Source organism: Saccharomyces eubayanus, chromosome XIV (genome assembly GCF_001298625.1).
Source record: "Saccharomyces eubayanus strain FM1318 chromosome XIV, whole genome shotgun sequence".
NCBI classification, from domain to species: domain Eukaryota; kingdom Fungi; phylum Ascomycota; class Saccharomycetes; order Saccharomycetales; family Saccharomycetaceae; genus Saccharomyces; species Saccharomyces eubayanus.
The window spans coordinates 64,177-81,595 of record NC_030973.1 but is presented as its reverse complement, the minus strand read 5'-3'; the positions used below and the strand labels follow the sequence as shown (position 1 = coordinate 81,595).

General features: G+C 39.3%; 7 protein-coding genes across 7 annotated transcripts; 3 read left to right on the top strand and 4 right to left on the bottom strand.

Moving 5' to 3' along the window:
* Positions 1–35: 35 nt before the first annotated feature.
* Positions 36–1,682, top strand: MID1 (Mid1p; the record flags this gene model as incomplete). Its single annotated transcript, XM_018367481.1, has 1 exon — positions 36–1,682. One exon carries the CDS (start codon positions 36–38, stop codon positions 1,680–1,682), a length of 1,647 nt encoding a protein of 548 aa, XP_018219605.1.
* Positions 1,683–1,835: 153 nt separating this feature from the next.
* PUS4 (pseudouridine synthase PUS4) lies at positions 1,836–3,047 on the bottom strand (the record flags this gene model as incomplete). Its single annotated transcript, XM_018367480.1, has 1 exon — positions 1,836–3,047. The coding sequence occupies one exon, from the start codon at positions 3,045–3,047 to the stop codon at positions 1,836–1,838; it is 1,212 nt and encodes a 403-aa protein (XP_018219604.1).
* A 262-nt stretch (positions 3,048–3,309) lies between these two features.
* Positions 3,310–5,214, bottom strand: MSB3 (Rab GTPase-activating protein MSB3; the record flags this gene model as incomplete). The annotated part of the gene is made up of 1 exon (XM_018367479.1): positions 3,310–5,214. The coding sequence occupies one exon, from the start codon at positions 5,212–5,214 to the stop codon at positions 3,310–3,312; it is 1,905 nt and encodes a 634-aa protein (XP_018219603.1).
* A 356-nt stretch (positions 5,215–5,570) lies between these two features.
* On the top strand, positions 5,571–7,196 carry RIM21 (Rim21p; the record flags this gene model as incomplete). Its single annotated transcript, XM_018367478.1, has 1 exon — positions 5,571–7,196. One exon carries the CDS (start codon positions 5,571–5,573, stop codon positions 7,194–7,196), a length of 1,626 nt encoding a protein of 541 aa, XP_018219602.1.
* Positions 7,197–7,332: 136 nt separating this feature from the next.
* MRX6 (Mrx6p) lies at positions 7,333–8,910 on the bottom strand (the record flags this gene model as incomplete). The annotated part of the gene is made up of 1 exon (XM_018367477.1): positions 7,333–8,910. One exon carries the CDS (start codon positions 8,908–8,910, stop codon positions 7,333–7,335), a length of 1,578 nt encoding a protein of 525 aa, XP_018219601.1.
* A 373-nt stretch (positions 8,911–9,283) lies between these two features.
* On the top strand, positions 9,284–14,212 carry MON2 (Mon2p; the record flags this gene model as incomplete). The annotated part of the gene is made up of 1 exon (XM_018367476.1): positions 9,284–14,212. The coding sequence occupies one exon, from the start codon at positions 9,284–9,286 to the stop codon at positions 14,210–14,212; it is 4,929 nt and encodes a 1,642-aa protein (XP_018219600.1).
* A 217-nt stretch (positions 14,213–14,429) lies between these two features.
* CLA4 (serine/threonine protein kinase CLA4) lies at positions 14,430–16,994 on the bottom strand (the record flags this gene model as incomplete). The annotated part of the gene is made up of 1 exon (XM_018367475.1): positions 14,430–16,994. One exon carries the CDS (start codon positions 16,992–16,994, stop codon positions 14,430–14,432), a length of 2,565 nt encoding a protein of 854 aa, XP_018219599.1.
* Between the last annotated feature and the right edge of the window lie 425 nt (positions 16,995–17,419).

Sequence of the window (17,419 nt, the reverse complement as noted above, 5' to 3'; positions counted from 1 at the left end):
CATAACACTCAGCCTAGTGCTCGTAATTGCTGGAAATGATTGTTTGGCAGTTTCTATTTGTAGTTTATTGCTTGTTGGCGGCAACCATTCAAGCAATATTCGAAGACTTCAACCCTTTCGCACATAAGAATGTTTCACTAGAAGTACCCAGTGTAAATGGGTGGCGCAAGAACATCATGACCACTGGTCAACAAACCATTTTCAATTCCGATAACATCTACGAATGGACCCCGATCCTCTCCAATTTAACTGCTGGCAAAAAGGACAGTTTCGTGTTCACCATCGATGCAGAATCCTCCGGTTACGGGTTCGCACCCACATACGAAGTACTGATGTTCATTAGTGGTAATATTTGCGACATGCCCGAAAATATTACGGGGGCTGAATTAATGATATACTATTCTTTCAATGAGTCTGTTTTGGACAACCCGGGTATTGGCCAGAGTGCTGTTTTTCAAAATGGTTACATTCAAGCATTGGCCATTAGTCCAGTGCAATCGTCTAGCTCGAATGCCACCTCCACCTACTCAAACCTTTATGTGGTCACTGAGCTAGTGAATGCCACGACAAAACAACCGCTGTCCAGTTCTGACACATCAGGTATCTGGGAGTACAGATTGAGTATCTCTGAGAATGATTTAGTCTTCCAATGGGACGTAAGACCCTGGGTAGAGGTGTTAGACACAGATATGCACTCTGCGTTACTGTCCACAGGGAATGTTACCGCTGACGCAAAGGTTTACCATAACTACTCAATATATGATCCATCCTTATACGATCTATATGTTTACTCGTACGAAGAGTCGACTCGGCTAAATGAAAACTATAATCTATCTCTATGTGCTGTGAAAAATGGACCGCATTTGGTTTCATCTCAAGACACTTCAAACTCAACAGTTACAACAAACAGTACAAATCCACTGGAGAGTACCGATTTGATCATCCAAAAAAAGATTACAGAGTACGGTGGCAGCGTAAGTGAAATGTTTTACATTACCGGGTTAAACGGCTCAACAACATATACCGCTTACCTAACAAAGAAAATCAGTAACGGTGATGGATTGTCAAATGTCGGTGGCGTGCTATTTTCACAAGTTTATTTCACCACCAAAAGTACTAATGCATGCTCTTTAATTTTTGATTTGGATTTCTGTAGTGACGTTGCTTATTCTGTACCCACATCATCATTTTCGGTGGAGAATAAGACTCTCATGGCGCAAACTTATGATCACATTGCAGAGGCTTTATATTCAAATTTCAGCAAAGCTTTACAGTTGGTATCTTGCGACGCAGACAAAGATGCAAGATATTCGCCGATCATGGCTTGTGAAGATTGCGCTGAAGCATATCGTGATTGGGTATGTGCAGTGTCAATTCCAAGATGTAGCACGTTATATTCCAAGTACTTTACTCACAGAGATAAAACGCAAAATCGTAATGATTATCTGAATAGATACATCAAACCTTTAGATGATTATTATGAAATATTACCTTGTATTGATATGTGCTATACGTTAGTACGAAACTGCCCCAGTGATTTCGGGTTTGCCTGCCCTAATGATAAATCCACGGAAGATTTACTTTACGAAAGTTACAACTTCTACATGGACGTTGACTACGCAACATGCAACTACATAGGTAATTCTTCATTAATGACGATTCATCCTTTGAAGGACACATAGCAAAGCTCAAAAAAAATTACCAGAAAAATATAAAATTTAACGACATAGATGCACAAAAAATGGTTTTTTACAAATTATATATATAAACACAAATGGATGGATAAACGAAAATATACTTATAAAAAATGGGGAAAACGTTTGCCTCTTTCTTTTTTACACTTGCTCAATTTTCCTCTTCAAAGTACCAGACGACTCCTCAACAATATCAGTTTCCACTGTTTCAGCAGTGACTTCATCTTCTAATTGAGTATCAGGCGCCACGTCCTCCTTTACATCAGCTGGTACTTCCTTTTCTGCTTTCGTTAATTCTTCTATAACATCAACACTTGCCCCTTCGTCCAGGACCTTTTCCAATACCTTACTCCATACTTTTTCATCTCTTTCAGTGAAATCTGCCAATTGAAAGACATTATTTCTTTCAAGAGACCAGTCCTGTTGTTGTAAACGAATCAATTTCACCATGTAGCACGAGCTCCTCATAGCCTTACCGATATCGCTCACTAAAGATCTAATATATGTCCCAGAAGATACATTTGCTTTGAAGTGCAACTTTGGAGCTCTGTAAGAATCTCCTTCTTCCTTAATCTCTTGCTCTTCTTCATTAGTCAATGGCAATGCCTCCCCTACGTCTGCGACCTCAGACTTCAGCCCATGCTTGTCTGTATAATCTTTTGAGAAATACAAAACATCATTTAGCATGTTTGCATTCAAGTTTTTCACAGTGTCAACCGCTTCTTCTGTCGTGGGCCTTAAGAAAGAATAGTCATGATCACGTTTAAGGGAATCAGGAAACACCTTCAAATCATAAATGTTCACCTGTCTAGGCTCTATGGCTCTGGGTAAAGGCTTCCCTTCTCGAGCATATTCATGGAGAGGTTTACCATCCATCTTTAAAGCAGCGTATATGGGGGGAGTTTGCTTTAATTGCCCAACAAATTTTTCCTCCACTGTCTTCAAATCGTCGAAATTCAAATGCTTAACAGAATTCTGGGACAAAATTTCGCCCTCTACGTCTCCTGAAGTGGTCGAGACACCAAACAAGGCTTCACTTTCATAAACCTTAACAGTACCTGAAAGATAATTTGCTAATTTCTTAGTACCTGTTCCAATACCGATTACAAGGACACCAGAAGCCAGCGGATCCAACGTTCCCCCGTGTCCCATCTTCACCTTCGAAACTTTACGCAGTTTTCTTTTGCTCGCTTTCTTACCTGTCTGCTGTTCATACTGCTCTCTTCTCTCAGCTGTTGCCCTTTGAATTTCCTTCGAGAATATTTGACTTTTAGTTAAAGCATGCTGTAGCTTCAACATAAACTGGTTAGATGTTATGCCACTGGGCTTCTCAATAGCAAATATCCCGTTCATTCTTCACTTGATTACTCGCGCTCTGTTTGTTGTATGTAGGGTCTGCACATAATGTCCACAGTATTACCTCAGCTTCAATAAATTTTTCATTTCGCTGCTAGTGGGCATCGCTGAAAAATTGCCGTTATAATCATGAAAAATGGTAAGTGAACAAAATCTATAAAAGATTGATGCTCAAAAATGATATATAAGTTTATGTACATATATGCTATTTGATTATTTGTATATTGGTTTATGCAAAAACAAAAAAGGAGAAAAGGGCTCAGTCATTCCTGTCCTTTTTCTTTCTCATTTGCTTAACTTTTTCCTTAATGCTGTTATTCCAATGAACTCCAGCTAGGCTCTTTTTGAATCCATACACTTCTGAAGATAATGCTTCATTAACTGCATCACTTGTGATGTGGGTACCTTTGGCATCTGTGTTGACATTGGCACTGGTCAATTCTGCTTCTGATGTTGCGCTTCCAAGAAGCTCACCATATGTCTTAAACTTGAGACGTTGTGCCGCAACGAATTTTCGACATCTGTCGATTTCATCCTGATCTAGCCTATTCAAATTGAACCTTCTTTTGAAAATAATCTTCTCAAATATCTCGTTAGGGTTCAATAGTGTCTTGGGGAATGTCTGTATCACCTGAAAAATTTCCATATCACTATCTTCTTGACCCATTGATCCGTTTCTCTGGTTCGTGTTAGAAGTCCAAGAATGGTTAAGCGAATTGCTACGAGGCTTTGTCTTGGAAAGTTCGTGCTCACTCAACTTTAACACAGCCAGCGAGGTCTTGAACAAAAAATGCGATTCCTCGTAGAATAAACAATCCCATATTCTTAGCGTCGTCTCTATCGGCACAATTCCAACAAAGCAGCTCATGAACCAGCTCGCTGTACACAGAGTAATTGGCGGTAGTCTGTACAAAAATTCATTCTTTTGCATATTGAATAGAACTTTGTTGTTGGACGGAGAGAAGGTTTTGTTATTTTGCTGGTGATGATCAATGGAAGGTTTAATGTACGACCAAACCTCAGGAATATATTCTTTAACACATAACATTAATACGCCTTGGTCAATATTAACACCTTCCAGGTTGATGTTGTGCACTCCAGGTAAATATCTTGATGTGATAATCACTAGCATCCAAAAGGCTCTTTCTTCATCTAAAAATAATAAAAGCAAACCAGCAAGAAAATTCATAGACTGACAATAACCAATTTTCGGATTATACAGCGAGAATGCGACAAGCACTCGACGCAGGGATTTGATAATCGGCGGCTCTTCTTTGTTGTAGGAGGCGCTTTGGAAATGTACATTGTCTGGAAAAGTTCTATTCAAATCACGTTCAATAATGTCCAAGTCTTGCACTTGCTTTTCATTGGGGTTCTGTTTCTTAATCTGTTTCATTTTTTGCAGAAGTTGTGAGTAAATACCTTTGTTCTTGTTTAGTTTTTCCTGTCCTCTGGCAAAATGCCACCATGCATTTCCTCTCCATTCCGCTGGAATACCCTTTCTAACATACCTTTTCAATCGTTCGCTCTTGGATGGGAATCGTGCGGGTGAATCGTCAGTAACTGGTAAACCACTTTTCTCTAACAGCAACTGCCATTTGTGTTTACGACGGACACAGTATTGAGAGTAGTCTCCCCACCACCTATCATACTCGGATTCTGATATGTAGTTATTTTGCTTCTTGAATCCGTACCGGTCAAAATGTGTCTTGTTTACACCATCCGCGCTAGCACTTTTGCTAGTGCCAGCAGTAACATCGTCCAATTCGATGTGCTGGCCGCCTTCTCCAGGGAGCAGATCTAGGTCATCGCTGTGTGTGGCATCCTGATCATCATCATCGTCATCATCTTCGTCATCGTCGTCGTCGTCGTCGACACGCTGAGACTCTACTTCATCTCCATACAAATCAATAACGCTCAAGTTCCCATCGTGTTCAGAGGGGGAAACTTGACCTAAACAGCTCCGTTCAACAGTGGGGTGATCACTTAGTATAGAGTCATCATTAACGAGTGCCGGATCACTGGAGCTGTGTCCAGGATGGACTCTGTCGTGGAAATTGGGCACAGACGGTGATTTCACCGGAAACGCTCCTCCAAGCCTCTTGTATGGATGTGTGAAGACCGCCCTGTTGTGTAGAGAGAGCCTCTGCTGGTCGTTTTGCATGCTGATAACAATGGCTCTAATATACACAGCTCTAGTGACTTTTCCAAAGCTTGCAAGTGTCCCTTTAACTATTTTTAGCTCTTTTCTTTATACGTAACATATACGAGGTTGATCTTAGTTGTTTTGAAACCCGAACGAAAACCCGTACTAATTCAAACAAGATACAACCCGTTTTAGAAGCAAACAAAGAGAAAACACTTTCAAGTAGCCCCATTACCAGGAAGCAAGGAAGATATCAAACTGGTATTACAGGCCCGGTGTGCTTTTGTATTATCTTTTTACGCGTGCATCCAGTTAAGTAGTCTATTTTTAACTACTGTTTTCAGCAACAGGTGAAAAATAAAGTTATCGATGAGATGGCCAGCTTGGTGAGCAATAACTTATGGAGACACGGTTCAGAAGGGTCCAATACCTACGGTAGTTGCCATCCCATGAAATTAGGCTCTGGTGTGCTGGTAGAATTGCCCTTTTTTGGAGATTCTGCACTATTTGCAGATGATATAACATTCCGAAGTTATTGTTGTGAAACTGTCCCCGTTTACATATCTACGGCATTGAAAACCACATCCCCCTATCGGTACCTTGATGAAGTGATTAAAGATTGGCAAACTTTCATCCAAGTAGGTGATTATGTTGGCGGTTCTTCTCAGTACGCAATTTATGCCGTGATTTTGTGCATAACGTCCAACTTTGTCATTACTGTGTTTCTTACTGTGATTTGCTGTATCAATATCAGTGGACGTGCTTATAAGAGAATCTTACAATTATTAAGGATTGCCTCGTTCATAGCCTCGCTAAACTTGACAATCTTTATCGTCAAAGTACTGCGTAAATTAGAAAATGAGCATAACCAATACGGCATTGTTCGGGCTCATTCCATTATTCATTTATTCTCAGACGATATGACATTCGTTGTTCTGGATTTTTTTGCTACTTTAATGTTCCAATTTTGTCAGGTTGGTATAGTCATTAGGTTATTCCAAAGAGCTCAGGAAAAGAGAATTATTTTTTTTGTTGGCGTGGTCCTAGTAATGACTGCAAATATTTTATGGGTGATTCCGCCGTTTTCCAACCATGTGAAAGGACATAAAAAAAACTGGCAAATTCTGCGACCCTTTGTTTATCTATTCCGCATAGCTATTGCGACGTCATACGCATCAATCGTCATCTACCATATTTGGCAGAAGAAAAAGTTATGGTTTAAACTTAATCAAATGGGGCTGCTTACGTTATTGACATTCATCGTGTTGCTTTTATTGCCAGGGTTCTTTCTTGCTGATGTAGCAAACTTATGGATATCCGATTTGGGCGACGTGTTCAACACTACGTGTTATGTCACTTCAACAGTGATAACCTGGGAATGGTTGGATAGGTTGAACGTTTTGGAAAGGAAAGAAGAAGCGCAAAGCATCTTGGGGAGGCCCATTTTTGAAGAGGAACAGCAAGATTATAGATTTGCAAAATATGCCTTGAGGGTTCAAAACGCATTAACGAGAAGAGAATCTCATGAAACATTAAATAGAAATGACACATCGAATAGTTCTGAGATATGCGATTTGCAAACCATATCTCGCTATGACCCAGAGGATCAGGTATCCGAAGGTAGGAGTATCGACCAAATACATTTTAACGATAAAGGAACCTATAAGGAACTGGCATTCAAGAAATTGAGTAGTGCTCGCGACAAGATTTTATATTTTACAGACCAAATTGTCCAGAAAAGTGTAGGTCACAACAATAACAGCAGTAGCTCAAAAAATGAGGACACCAAACGGCGAAAGGCGATGGTAAGAAAACGGTTAGGGCTGGACAGACCTGGTGTATACATTTACTCGACAAAAGAAGTGGTTTTCAATTCAGACCAAGACTACGAAGACGAAGACGAAGACGAAGACGAGGATGAAGACGAGGATGAAGACGACAACCAAGATAATGACGGCAACTCTACAACTTTGACCAGTAACGGTACTAGCCATTGTTGAAGGAAAGAATAGGAAATCTTTTACCCAACTACATATTTATATATTCCAAAGTATGTTCAAGACATATATGCATAATATTTACATGAATTGTGAATATGCGTTTAGATGCTTAAAGCAAAATCAAAAGCAGAACCAATCATTCATAATAATCCCATTCTTCAAATGCAGTTTCCAGTAGTTGTGTATTCAAATTAGTAGGATACCGCGTATATCTAACGCCACTCCTTGTAACAACATATTTGTCATTGAAACTCACTTGAACGTCTTTATTTATACTCCTCCCCCAGAATGTGTTATGTCTCTTGGTGTATCTTAACCAATGCATTCTTTTGAAATTATGAATGGGGCTGGGTTGAATGATACAATCCACTCCATCTTGAAAGAAGTATGTGGACGGGATCTCATCTGACAAGCGCGTTACAATCTTCTCAATTGACTCTTTAATTTTGTTTTCGAATCTCTTCAAGTCTTTTGAATGTGTCAGGGAAGATAGTATTGTCGTGTAAACTGGATATATATGGTCCATGATTTTCATTCTCAAAGATCTTTGAAATAGCTTTTTGGTACCGTTAGATTTGCTCACGTAAACGGCCAAGGGTAAATGCTCTCTTTTGAATTCGTTATGTATGGATAGCTTTGTTAGTTTTTTAAATTCTCTTGCGAGTACCCTGTTCAACTTGGTCAGCTCATTACGAAATAGTTCCTGGTCATTTTTGATAAAAGTGTGTTTATACGCATAGTTCTTTAGTTTATGTTCAAAATCGCTTCTGGCTTTCAACAGTTTTTGTCTTCTGTTTGTGTTTGTATTCGAATATTTGGATTCTTGATATGTTTTCGCATTGTAAAACGATTCATGCAAGCGAGTCTTATTCTGGTACAAATTCACAAACTCCAGCGTATCGTTGATTCTTCGATTGTGGAACTGAAGTTTTATCATACTCGGTTTTTTGCCATTCCTTGAATTTGGCTTTCTTTCAACACGTACGAGTTTGAATGGCTTCAGTTTCGAGACAACATTTTTGGGCACATGTTTAAAAGGCATGTCATTGTAGACCATCCCACTTATGGATGCATCCCACGGTATCACAGGCCTCCGTTTATGTGACAATGAGGGCTGTTCCATATTACTAATGCTCTCTCTCAGGCTAGTTCTTTGTAAATCTTCAATGATTTCCTGAACGTTAAGTTTCCCATCCTTCTCAGAACCATCAATCAACTGAATATTGGGAAGAACTTCGTCCAAATCATGGAAGTTTTTGCCCTTTCTTACATCGGAGGGGAAGCTTGAATTTCCTAAAAACAAGGGTCGATAGCCGGCAAACAGGCCCTCTGTATTCACCTCTCTTTTGGGAATATGGTCAGTAGAGGCAACTTTGGGAACCAGCAAATGCAAATTAGAACCGGTAGTCATCTTCGGCCTGGCGGAACTTAGGGTATCTAGTAATTGCTTCCCTTGCCGCGATAACGGATTAGCATGAACATCGGCCTCTTCAGCAACTTTGCCACCATTATACGTCCGTTTTAACTTTGATGGCACTCTCCCCAAATCCTTAGAGGTATCATTGTCTTCACTACAATCTCCCTTCTCATCTCGTCCGCCACCCTTACTAGAAATATTCCTACAGCTCACCCTTGTCATATTATGCCTAAGTGGGCCACACCGAATGACTGTGGGGTAATACAAAACCAACCTTCGAAGTGCATGATATTCCATAATGCAACGTGCGACTTAATCTTAGTATCCCTGCGCTACTCCACTCAAAATGTTCCTAAGCTTCAGAAAACCTCTACACAAAAGGAAACACTAAACTGATATCCACGATATAGCTCTAGCAGTCCACAAATAATTTCTCAGAGCTAGGATCCGAGTCGTTTCAAAAGCTCCTGATCCTAATCATTATATAGTCATTACAAAATCTGTATAATTTCACTTTTTAATAAAGCCGTCTAATCGTCGTGGATGACCTTCAAATCGTCCGTGTAAATAATTAAGGTGACCAAGCCCAGTTGAATAAGGCTTGCAGACTTTGATTTATACAAGTAGTTTCAGAGAGAATAGGCTAATTGAGTTCGCTGTATACCAACATATGACTATGAACACTGGGGGATTTACCTCCATGCAAAAGCAACTCGAAGCAGAATTGCGTTCACTATCGTCCGAATCGAAAAGAAGGAATTCGGCCATTCGCCATGCTAGTGATAAATCCGTCGAGATCCTAAAGAGGGTACATAATTTTGATGAGTTAGAAAGGCATCCAGATTTTGTGCTGCCTTTCATACTGGCGTGCCAGTCGAGAAATGCCAAGATGACGACACTGGCTATGCAATGCTTGCAAGGACTGTCAACCGTCCCATCTATTCCCAGGAGCCGGCTGTCTGAAATCCTGGATGCTTTTATAGAGGCCACCCATCTTGCCATGGAAATTCAATTAAAAGTCTTACAAGTGGTGCCAATTTTTTTCAAGACGTACGGAAAGTTTATCTATGGTCCGCTTTGTAAGAAATTGCTGCTGTGCTGCTCAAATCTGCTACACGTACCCAATAAAGCACCCGTAGTGGTAGGTACTGCAAGTGCAACTTTACAACAACTCATTGATGAAATATTTGATAGACTTTCCATTGAATCTGTTGTTGACGATAAGCAGTTCGAAGTCCTGATAAGTAACAATGAAACAACCAAAGTTAACGTTTATAGATACGATGCTAACAAACTGTTTAATAATATTTGTTCCCTGAACGAGGTAAGTATAAGCGGACCCAGTAATGATGGGGATATCTTATTGGATATCGGAGACATCCCAATAGACTACGGATTAGAAATCCTTGAGTCCATATTAAAGAATAGTCAGAAGAATCTTTTAGAATGCGGAGATTTACAGTATTTACTAAGGGTGAAGGCCATTCCCTTGCTGCTACGTTGCATATCATCTTCCAAACATTTTTCCACCGCTGTGAGGAGTTGCCGTTGCTTGAAGTTATTGATAAGAAAGGAATACCTAAGTACACTCGAATTAGAATTAGAAGTCATTTTGTCGTTACTGATTCATGGTATCTCCGTCGAATCGAACTTATCTGCTTGGCAGAGAGTCCTATCATTGGAACTTTTTAAAGATTTGTCTCAAGATACTGAGATTGTTAATACTCTCTATATGGACTATGACAATTACTCAGATAAGAAGCACGTTTTCAAATACCTTTTAAAAGAGTGCATTGGCCTACTGAACTCTCCAGAGTATATTACTTTCTTAGGTTCATCATCAATCGTTCAAAAGATGGATTCTCCCCTGATAACCACTGAGAATTCAATGGTCAAAACAAGATTTATGCATCTTTTGGACAAGTCTAACGCTCCGTCCATCAACATTACCTACATTATATCGCTAATTCTCGGAATCTGTAACAATTTGTGTGAAGGCTTGAGCAATTCTGCTCTGGACAGCTCTCCTCTTGAGAAGAAAATGGGGGACAAACAACACAACGGAGAATTAGAAAATGACTCGACCATAGTAAAGGTTTATAGCGGCCTATTTTCTGGACTCTATGAGATCAACAAGTTATTTCTATATTCGACTTCTTTAGAGACATCTATTTTCCATTCGGTGGTAAGAGCTTTCCAAAAATTAGCTCATAGTGCCGGTGTTTTGTCACTCGAGGAAAAACTTAGAAAGTGTATGAAGTTGTTTTCGATTTTAATAGTAAATAATGTAATATCGTCAAATCGGGTCCCTTCTAATGATATGAGCAGGCTAGTAAAAAGTCAACAGGTAAGAGAAATATCCGGGTCAAGGGTCTTGAATAATCCTGGTGAAACAATTTCTTCTCCGACGACAAAAGATTTAACGAAAGAAATTGGAGATTCTTCCAAAGACAAGGAAACGAAAAGGCAATTGCACCCTAGAAACATCAGTCCAAGGCAAGTTAGTTTACTCAGAGCTTTGGTATCGTTATCGGTATCATTAGGTCCCGTTTTTGATTCAGAAAGCTGGAAATACACTTTCTTAACCTGGCAATGGATATCGTACTACATATATGGCCCATCTGCTGATTTTAAAGAAAGCTTTTACTCTGAAGATATTCCACCACCTCCAGTACTAAGTAAATCGGATGTCACATCAATTGAAAGTTCTCTAACAAAATTTTTCGAAAGTACAAGCAATTATTCTTGTTCAACATTTCAGTTGGTATTAACGAGATTAATTTTGGATTCAAAAAATACCCTAACTTTAGAACAAACTAACCTTAACTTGGACAACGATATTGGTTATCATCCATTAGATGCTGGGAATGAAATTATGCCATGCATTTATAACAAGGCTTTTTTTGTCAACAAAATCGGTGAACTAGCGACTTACAACTGTAAGAAATTCCTTGCAGGAAAAAACGGAAAGGAGCTTTGGAATTTACTTTCTAACTATATGATCAAACTAATATCAAATCGTGAGATGGATAATGATTCATTACGCTTGTACAGCGTGAGAGTATTCACAGAAATTATTAAAAAGGCTACTAACGAGGTTGGCAACTCTGATGATCAAGAGGATAAGGTCCAGCAATTCGGTACCTTAGAAAACCTAATTATCGATAGTTTGATGGAAACAATAAACTCGATCAAACAATTGGATGTAGGTAGGCAAGAAATATATAACGGAACAATCAATGTGGAATCTGATATTCTTTTCCAACTGCTATTGACTTTGAAAGAAATTTTAAACGAGTTCGGTGAGTTGCTGATGAACTCATGGACAAATATTTTCAACATTATCAATTCACCCTTCGAGTGGACAGTCGAAGACACAAACCTATCCATGAATGAGGACATAGACGATTCATCTTTGTTTGAAGGTATCGTTCAGAAACACAAGAACATGATACAGGTATCTTACGATGTTTTCAAACTAATTTCTGACGATTTTTTACAAAGTTTGCCAATGAACGTTATCAAGTGTGTTATTGACACACTTGTCAATTTTGTAACTCAGAAGAGGAATCTAAATATTTCTTTCTCTTCCATTAGTCAATTCTGGCTAGTTGGAGACTATCTTAGAGTCCGTTTCAGTCCCGATACGTTGGATTTAGATGACGAAAAACGTAAAAAATTTTCTGAAAAGATCACTAATCAAAAACTAATTGAAATCATTACGTCTGATTCGTCGCATAATTGGGAGCTTTATGACGGACTATGGATATACCTTCTGAAGAATTTGGTCAACTGTACCAACGATGATAGAATAGAAGTTAAAAACGGTGCTGTTCAGACTTTTTTCAGAATTATTGACTCTCATTCTGTTTGTTTCCCCCCGTGGGATCTTATCTTTTTGGAAGTTATTGAGCCATTACTCACTAAAGAATGGTCAAATGAAGAACTTGAAAATGAAACAGACTTCATTAATATAACGCTGCAGGGCTTAATAAAACTTTACCCAGAACACTTTAAAGATTTTAAAAACAACCCTACCTGTTCTATGGAATGGTCTGTATTGTTAAATTTTATGAAAAGACTGTTGCTATCAACTTCGAATAATACCAAGAATGCCGTTATACTAAATTACCAAACACTATTGAAAGAAATCTTAAATATTAACAATGTTCCACCTGGTATCTTAAAGGACTGTTGCGAGATATTCACCGAGTATGACATCACGTATAGCGACCTCTCAATCAGTGCTTCCAACAAAACCGAATACGATTGCATATACGAACTAATCACTGGGTTTCCCTCCCTCTACAAATTAGTTTTCGAATATGATGCAATGACGGATGAATTTGTGGAAAAAGTACTGCTTCTGTTTAATTCTGCTATAAAATATCCTCTTTTGCCTGAGTTCGTCCAAGATAAAACGAAGCCCTCTTCTATGCAAAAGGCCATATTGTCTGGTCTTGACATCTTTGCGACCAAAGATTTCAAAGATACCGAAATTTTGATTCTTCTGCAATTAAGTACGATATCAGTATTAGCTTTTGATACAAGGGAAAAAATAGCGAACAAACTTGGACCAAAATTGCCCAAATCGTCACTTAATAGACTACCTACTTTTGAGGCAATCAGTTATATGGCATGCACAAACTTAAGAGCTAAAGTAGCAAAGATAGATCAGTTTGATGTATCAACATTGAAAGCAAAGCACGTTTTAAGAATACTGAAAAACTTGACTGAAATCATCAAACGGAAGTCTCTCATTGCAGGGTCAGCTAATGATGAAATTCCTATATGGGTTCTTGCTTCCAATTGCTTCAGTGATTTATCGAGCAAAATTTTCAAATCACTCCAAGGAGATGCGGGGAATCAACTTAAGGATAACTTTTGTGATTTATTCATAAATGTAATCACCACTACATTACAAAGAATTAACCCAGAAATTGATAACCAAACTGAGATAGATGATTTGAATGAATACTCTAAATATCGGGAGATCTTGTTAGGCAATAAAATCATTGAGCTTTTCAGTGAAAGGCAGTTAGACATATTTATTAGTGCTGTTTGGAACTGCTCGTTTTTGTACGAATTTGATGAATTAGAAAATGCTCTAATGAGAGGTTGTGATACACTAGCCGAGTTTTCATCCAAGTTATCTGCGTTTGATTTTTCAAACTTATTTGGATCTACCACTAATCCTCCATTTCTGACCAAGTACAAATGTTCTTTAGAATGTTTACAAGATTTGGTAAAGTTTATGCTAAACTCAAACGAAAAATTGAGAAAGTTAACGGCACCTTACCTCTCTGCTAGGATAGCCCTAGTTCTCAGGAGATATATATCAGATGAATACTTGATTGGGCGTGCACCCATACCAAAACTGCGCAAGATTGAACTCACTACTTTGTTAAATGGATTGTGCGAGATATTCAGGGTTATTTTAAGTAAAGATTCGGCCCTAGCGAACAAACAAATTGGGGTTGAAAATTTAGAAAGGTTAGGCCCATTGATTTTAAGAACAATTCCGGTGTCTCACAAGATGGATGGATTACAAGATAAAGTTTTGGAACTCTCGCTTGATTTCACCAAACTAGTAACCTAGTCGCATACAAGATAATCCTGAAAGTCACCTAGGATTCTTGACAGCATTTAACAATAGTGGGCTAATCATTGCGCTCTATACTAAAGGTTTCGGTAGGGGAGGAGAGATGTGACCTTTTAAAGTAAAAAATTATATATTATGCTTTTAATATGCATAGCTAAAGAAAAAGATATGTAGGATTAGGTATGTTTAAAATGCTCAAAAGGAGAATCACGATTCACTCCTTCCATTCCAACAATGCTGTTAAGTCCTTTGGATCACATGCCAGATTGAAAAAACCGTGATGTAAAAGCTCTTCGGTGGAAGCTCTGTATCTAACGTCTACGCAAAGACAAACGCTTAAGAAACGCTTAATCTCCAAGGATAATGTTTCCGGATATTTGAGTTTTGGAGTGCCATTGGTTGCAATTAAATAGAGCGCCTTTAAAGGATCCTCATTCAAGTATGGTGGTTCACCTTCCAACATTTCAATAGTCATAATCCCCAAAGACCATACATCAATTTTTTCATCGTACTCACGTTGCTTGACAACTTCTGGCGCCATCCAATATGGCGTACCAACCATAGTGGCTCTTTTGCTTCTTTTATCTGTCAATTTAGCGCAGAATCCAAAATCTGTAATCTTTACTCTTGCTTTCGTATCCAACAGGACGTTGTCAGATTTAATATCTCTATGGATGATATGCTTATCGTGCAAAAATTTCAAACCTTGGCAAGTTTCTCGTACAATATATGCAATTTGAGGCTCTGTTAATGGTGAGCGTGAAGTATCGTTGGCAGGACTGTTTTCAATAATATCTGTTAGTGATCCACCCTCCATGAATTCCATTACTACCCATAAGTCATCGTCTGTTCTCAAGTATGCTTCTAAGAAGTTAACAATATTATCATGGCGTGAGTCCTTCATGACTAGAATTTCGTTTACTATGAGTTCTTTGCGAGGCTGCTTAGAAAGAATCATTTGTTTGATGGCAACTTTATCTCCAACTTGGGGTTCATCAATCTCGTTATTCATAAGTTCGCTCATGTTACTTTCGATTGGTATATATGTTCTCTCAGCCAGATAAACGGAACCACTTGCACCTTGACCAGCCTTCTCAATCACTTTAAAACAGATGGATGGATCTGCATTGACGGTAACACTTTTCAACTTGCTCATGATTTCTGCAGTTGACATAGTTGGCCTTGTTGGCTTCTTGGGCTTGGTGACGCCGGTCGCTTGTTTGTCATCTGTATCTGGTCTCTTTGGAGCCTGCCTCATCGACTGTAGAACCGGCTGATCGTTCTTAGCTGCAACATGTTGCATGGCAGCACCAGCAGCCACTGCACTTTGTTTTGGTGGGTATGGAGCTCTTGGGGCCGAGACTGGTGGCTTTGGTGCAGTTCGCTGAGGTTGAAATTGTGGACCAGTGGGGCTTGGATTTTGAGCGTAATTCGGTGTACCTTGTTTTTGGTTTGCGTTAGATGGCTGTGCACCTAAAGGTGATAGGGATTGCTTGGAGTATGGATTTATCATGTTGTGATGTGGCCTATACGGATTTAATGGAGATGGAGATGGAGACGGAGATGGAGAAGGTACCTGTTGGTGGTAAGGATATTGTTGCTGCTGCTGATATTGTTGTTGTTGTTGTTGTTGTTGTTGATGGTGTTGTTGGTGCTGTTGGTGCTGTTGTTGCTGCAAAGATCGTTGTGAATGGTTAGAATGCATAGGTCCTCTAGGAAACTGACCATTGGTTGGGGAATGTGCATTTCTCATCTTATTGTACTGTTGGCTAGGGACATTTTGTAAGTGTCTGGGTATATTTGATTGATTATTAAGTACTTTTGTGTTTATCGGTGGCAGTGAACCATTTCCTGAAGATACATGTGGTTTCGTATTTGGTGGTTGCGAAGCTTGTCTCTGTGATGTCAACCCCGAGGAGCCACCAGAGGAAGCTTTTGAATTCACTGAATGCTTGTTTTCATTATAACTGCTTGGTAAAGATTTTTGAGAAGAGGCTGCCTCACTACTTTGAGATTTTTCCAAAGGATTTGTGGGGTTGCCAGCTCCATTATACTCTTGATAGAATTGTAATACCTGTATGACCGCCGCAGAGTTGTTGTTCCAATCTTCTCCGGTAATCCTAGAATGCTTCAGTAGTTTTTCCCAATTAGTGGGCATGCCAACGAAACTCCCAGTTTCCGGATCAAAACCAACATGTACTTTATGCGTGAAGTTAGTGGGGGAAGAGACACCACTCAATAATGGACATTTGGCGAAGATAGCGTCTAACCAAGTATGCAAATCATTTTCTGTCTTTGTAGCGATATAGATGGACTTTTTCGAATTATTCTCAGACGATACATTCACAGAGGACGAGGATCCTGATGAAACAGAGTTTCGGTCGCTGCAACGTATCAACTCGAAACAATACTGTTTCAGCTGTGTCCTGCTTACGCTTATAATGCTTGTTAGTGGTATCTGTAAAATCGCATCATCGTTTTGCTTATCATTCTTGTAAAGCGCGACATATGAATCATGTAGAACTAAGTATCTCTTTTGCCATATGAATGAAAGTAAACCGTCGTCTTTGTAAGACACCCATCCGCTCTTCTTCTTCAAGGAATTCGCACTCAAATGGGACGCTGAAGTCAAGTCCAGTTGGCTCATGAGCTTGGTTATAGGTTGCGTTTGGTTGTAACCGGTACGGCCTTGTCCATTTGCATTGGGGGGCATAGGGGCCGGCCCAATATTCTGGAAATCGTTATCGGATATCTTATTAGCTGCAGCTGAGAGAGACATTATGCACTGTCCGTTTGATGTTTGATGTTTGATGTTTGATCTTTTCTTTTAATTTCGTTTCAATAATCCAAAGCAAATCAGCAGGAAAAATAGCAATAATTTTATTAGTAGCCCAAATTTTCGATCGGGCTGGAGGCTTGAGGTCTTGTTTTTGTCAGCAGTAGAAGCAAACGGATACCTACACTAATACATGTGTTACACCCACGCTAAAGGATTTCTTTTGAAACATGTGTCTCAAATCAGGCCTGCCTGCACGTTCTAAACTACTTCTCTATCATGTCAAAGATGAAAAATTTCGTCATCTTACCGGCTCGGGATAATTTCCTGATTGGGAAACTTTCTGCTTTTGGTGGCCCCATATCTCCCAAAGAGGAAATTGGCCACGCGTTGGGTGTTCTCTTGCTTATTGTTTCTATAGTTAAGCT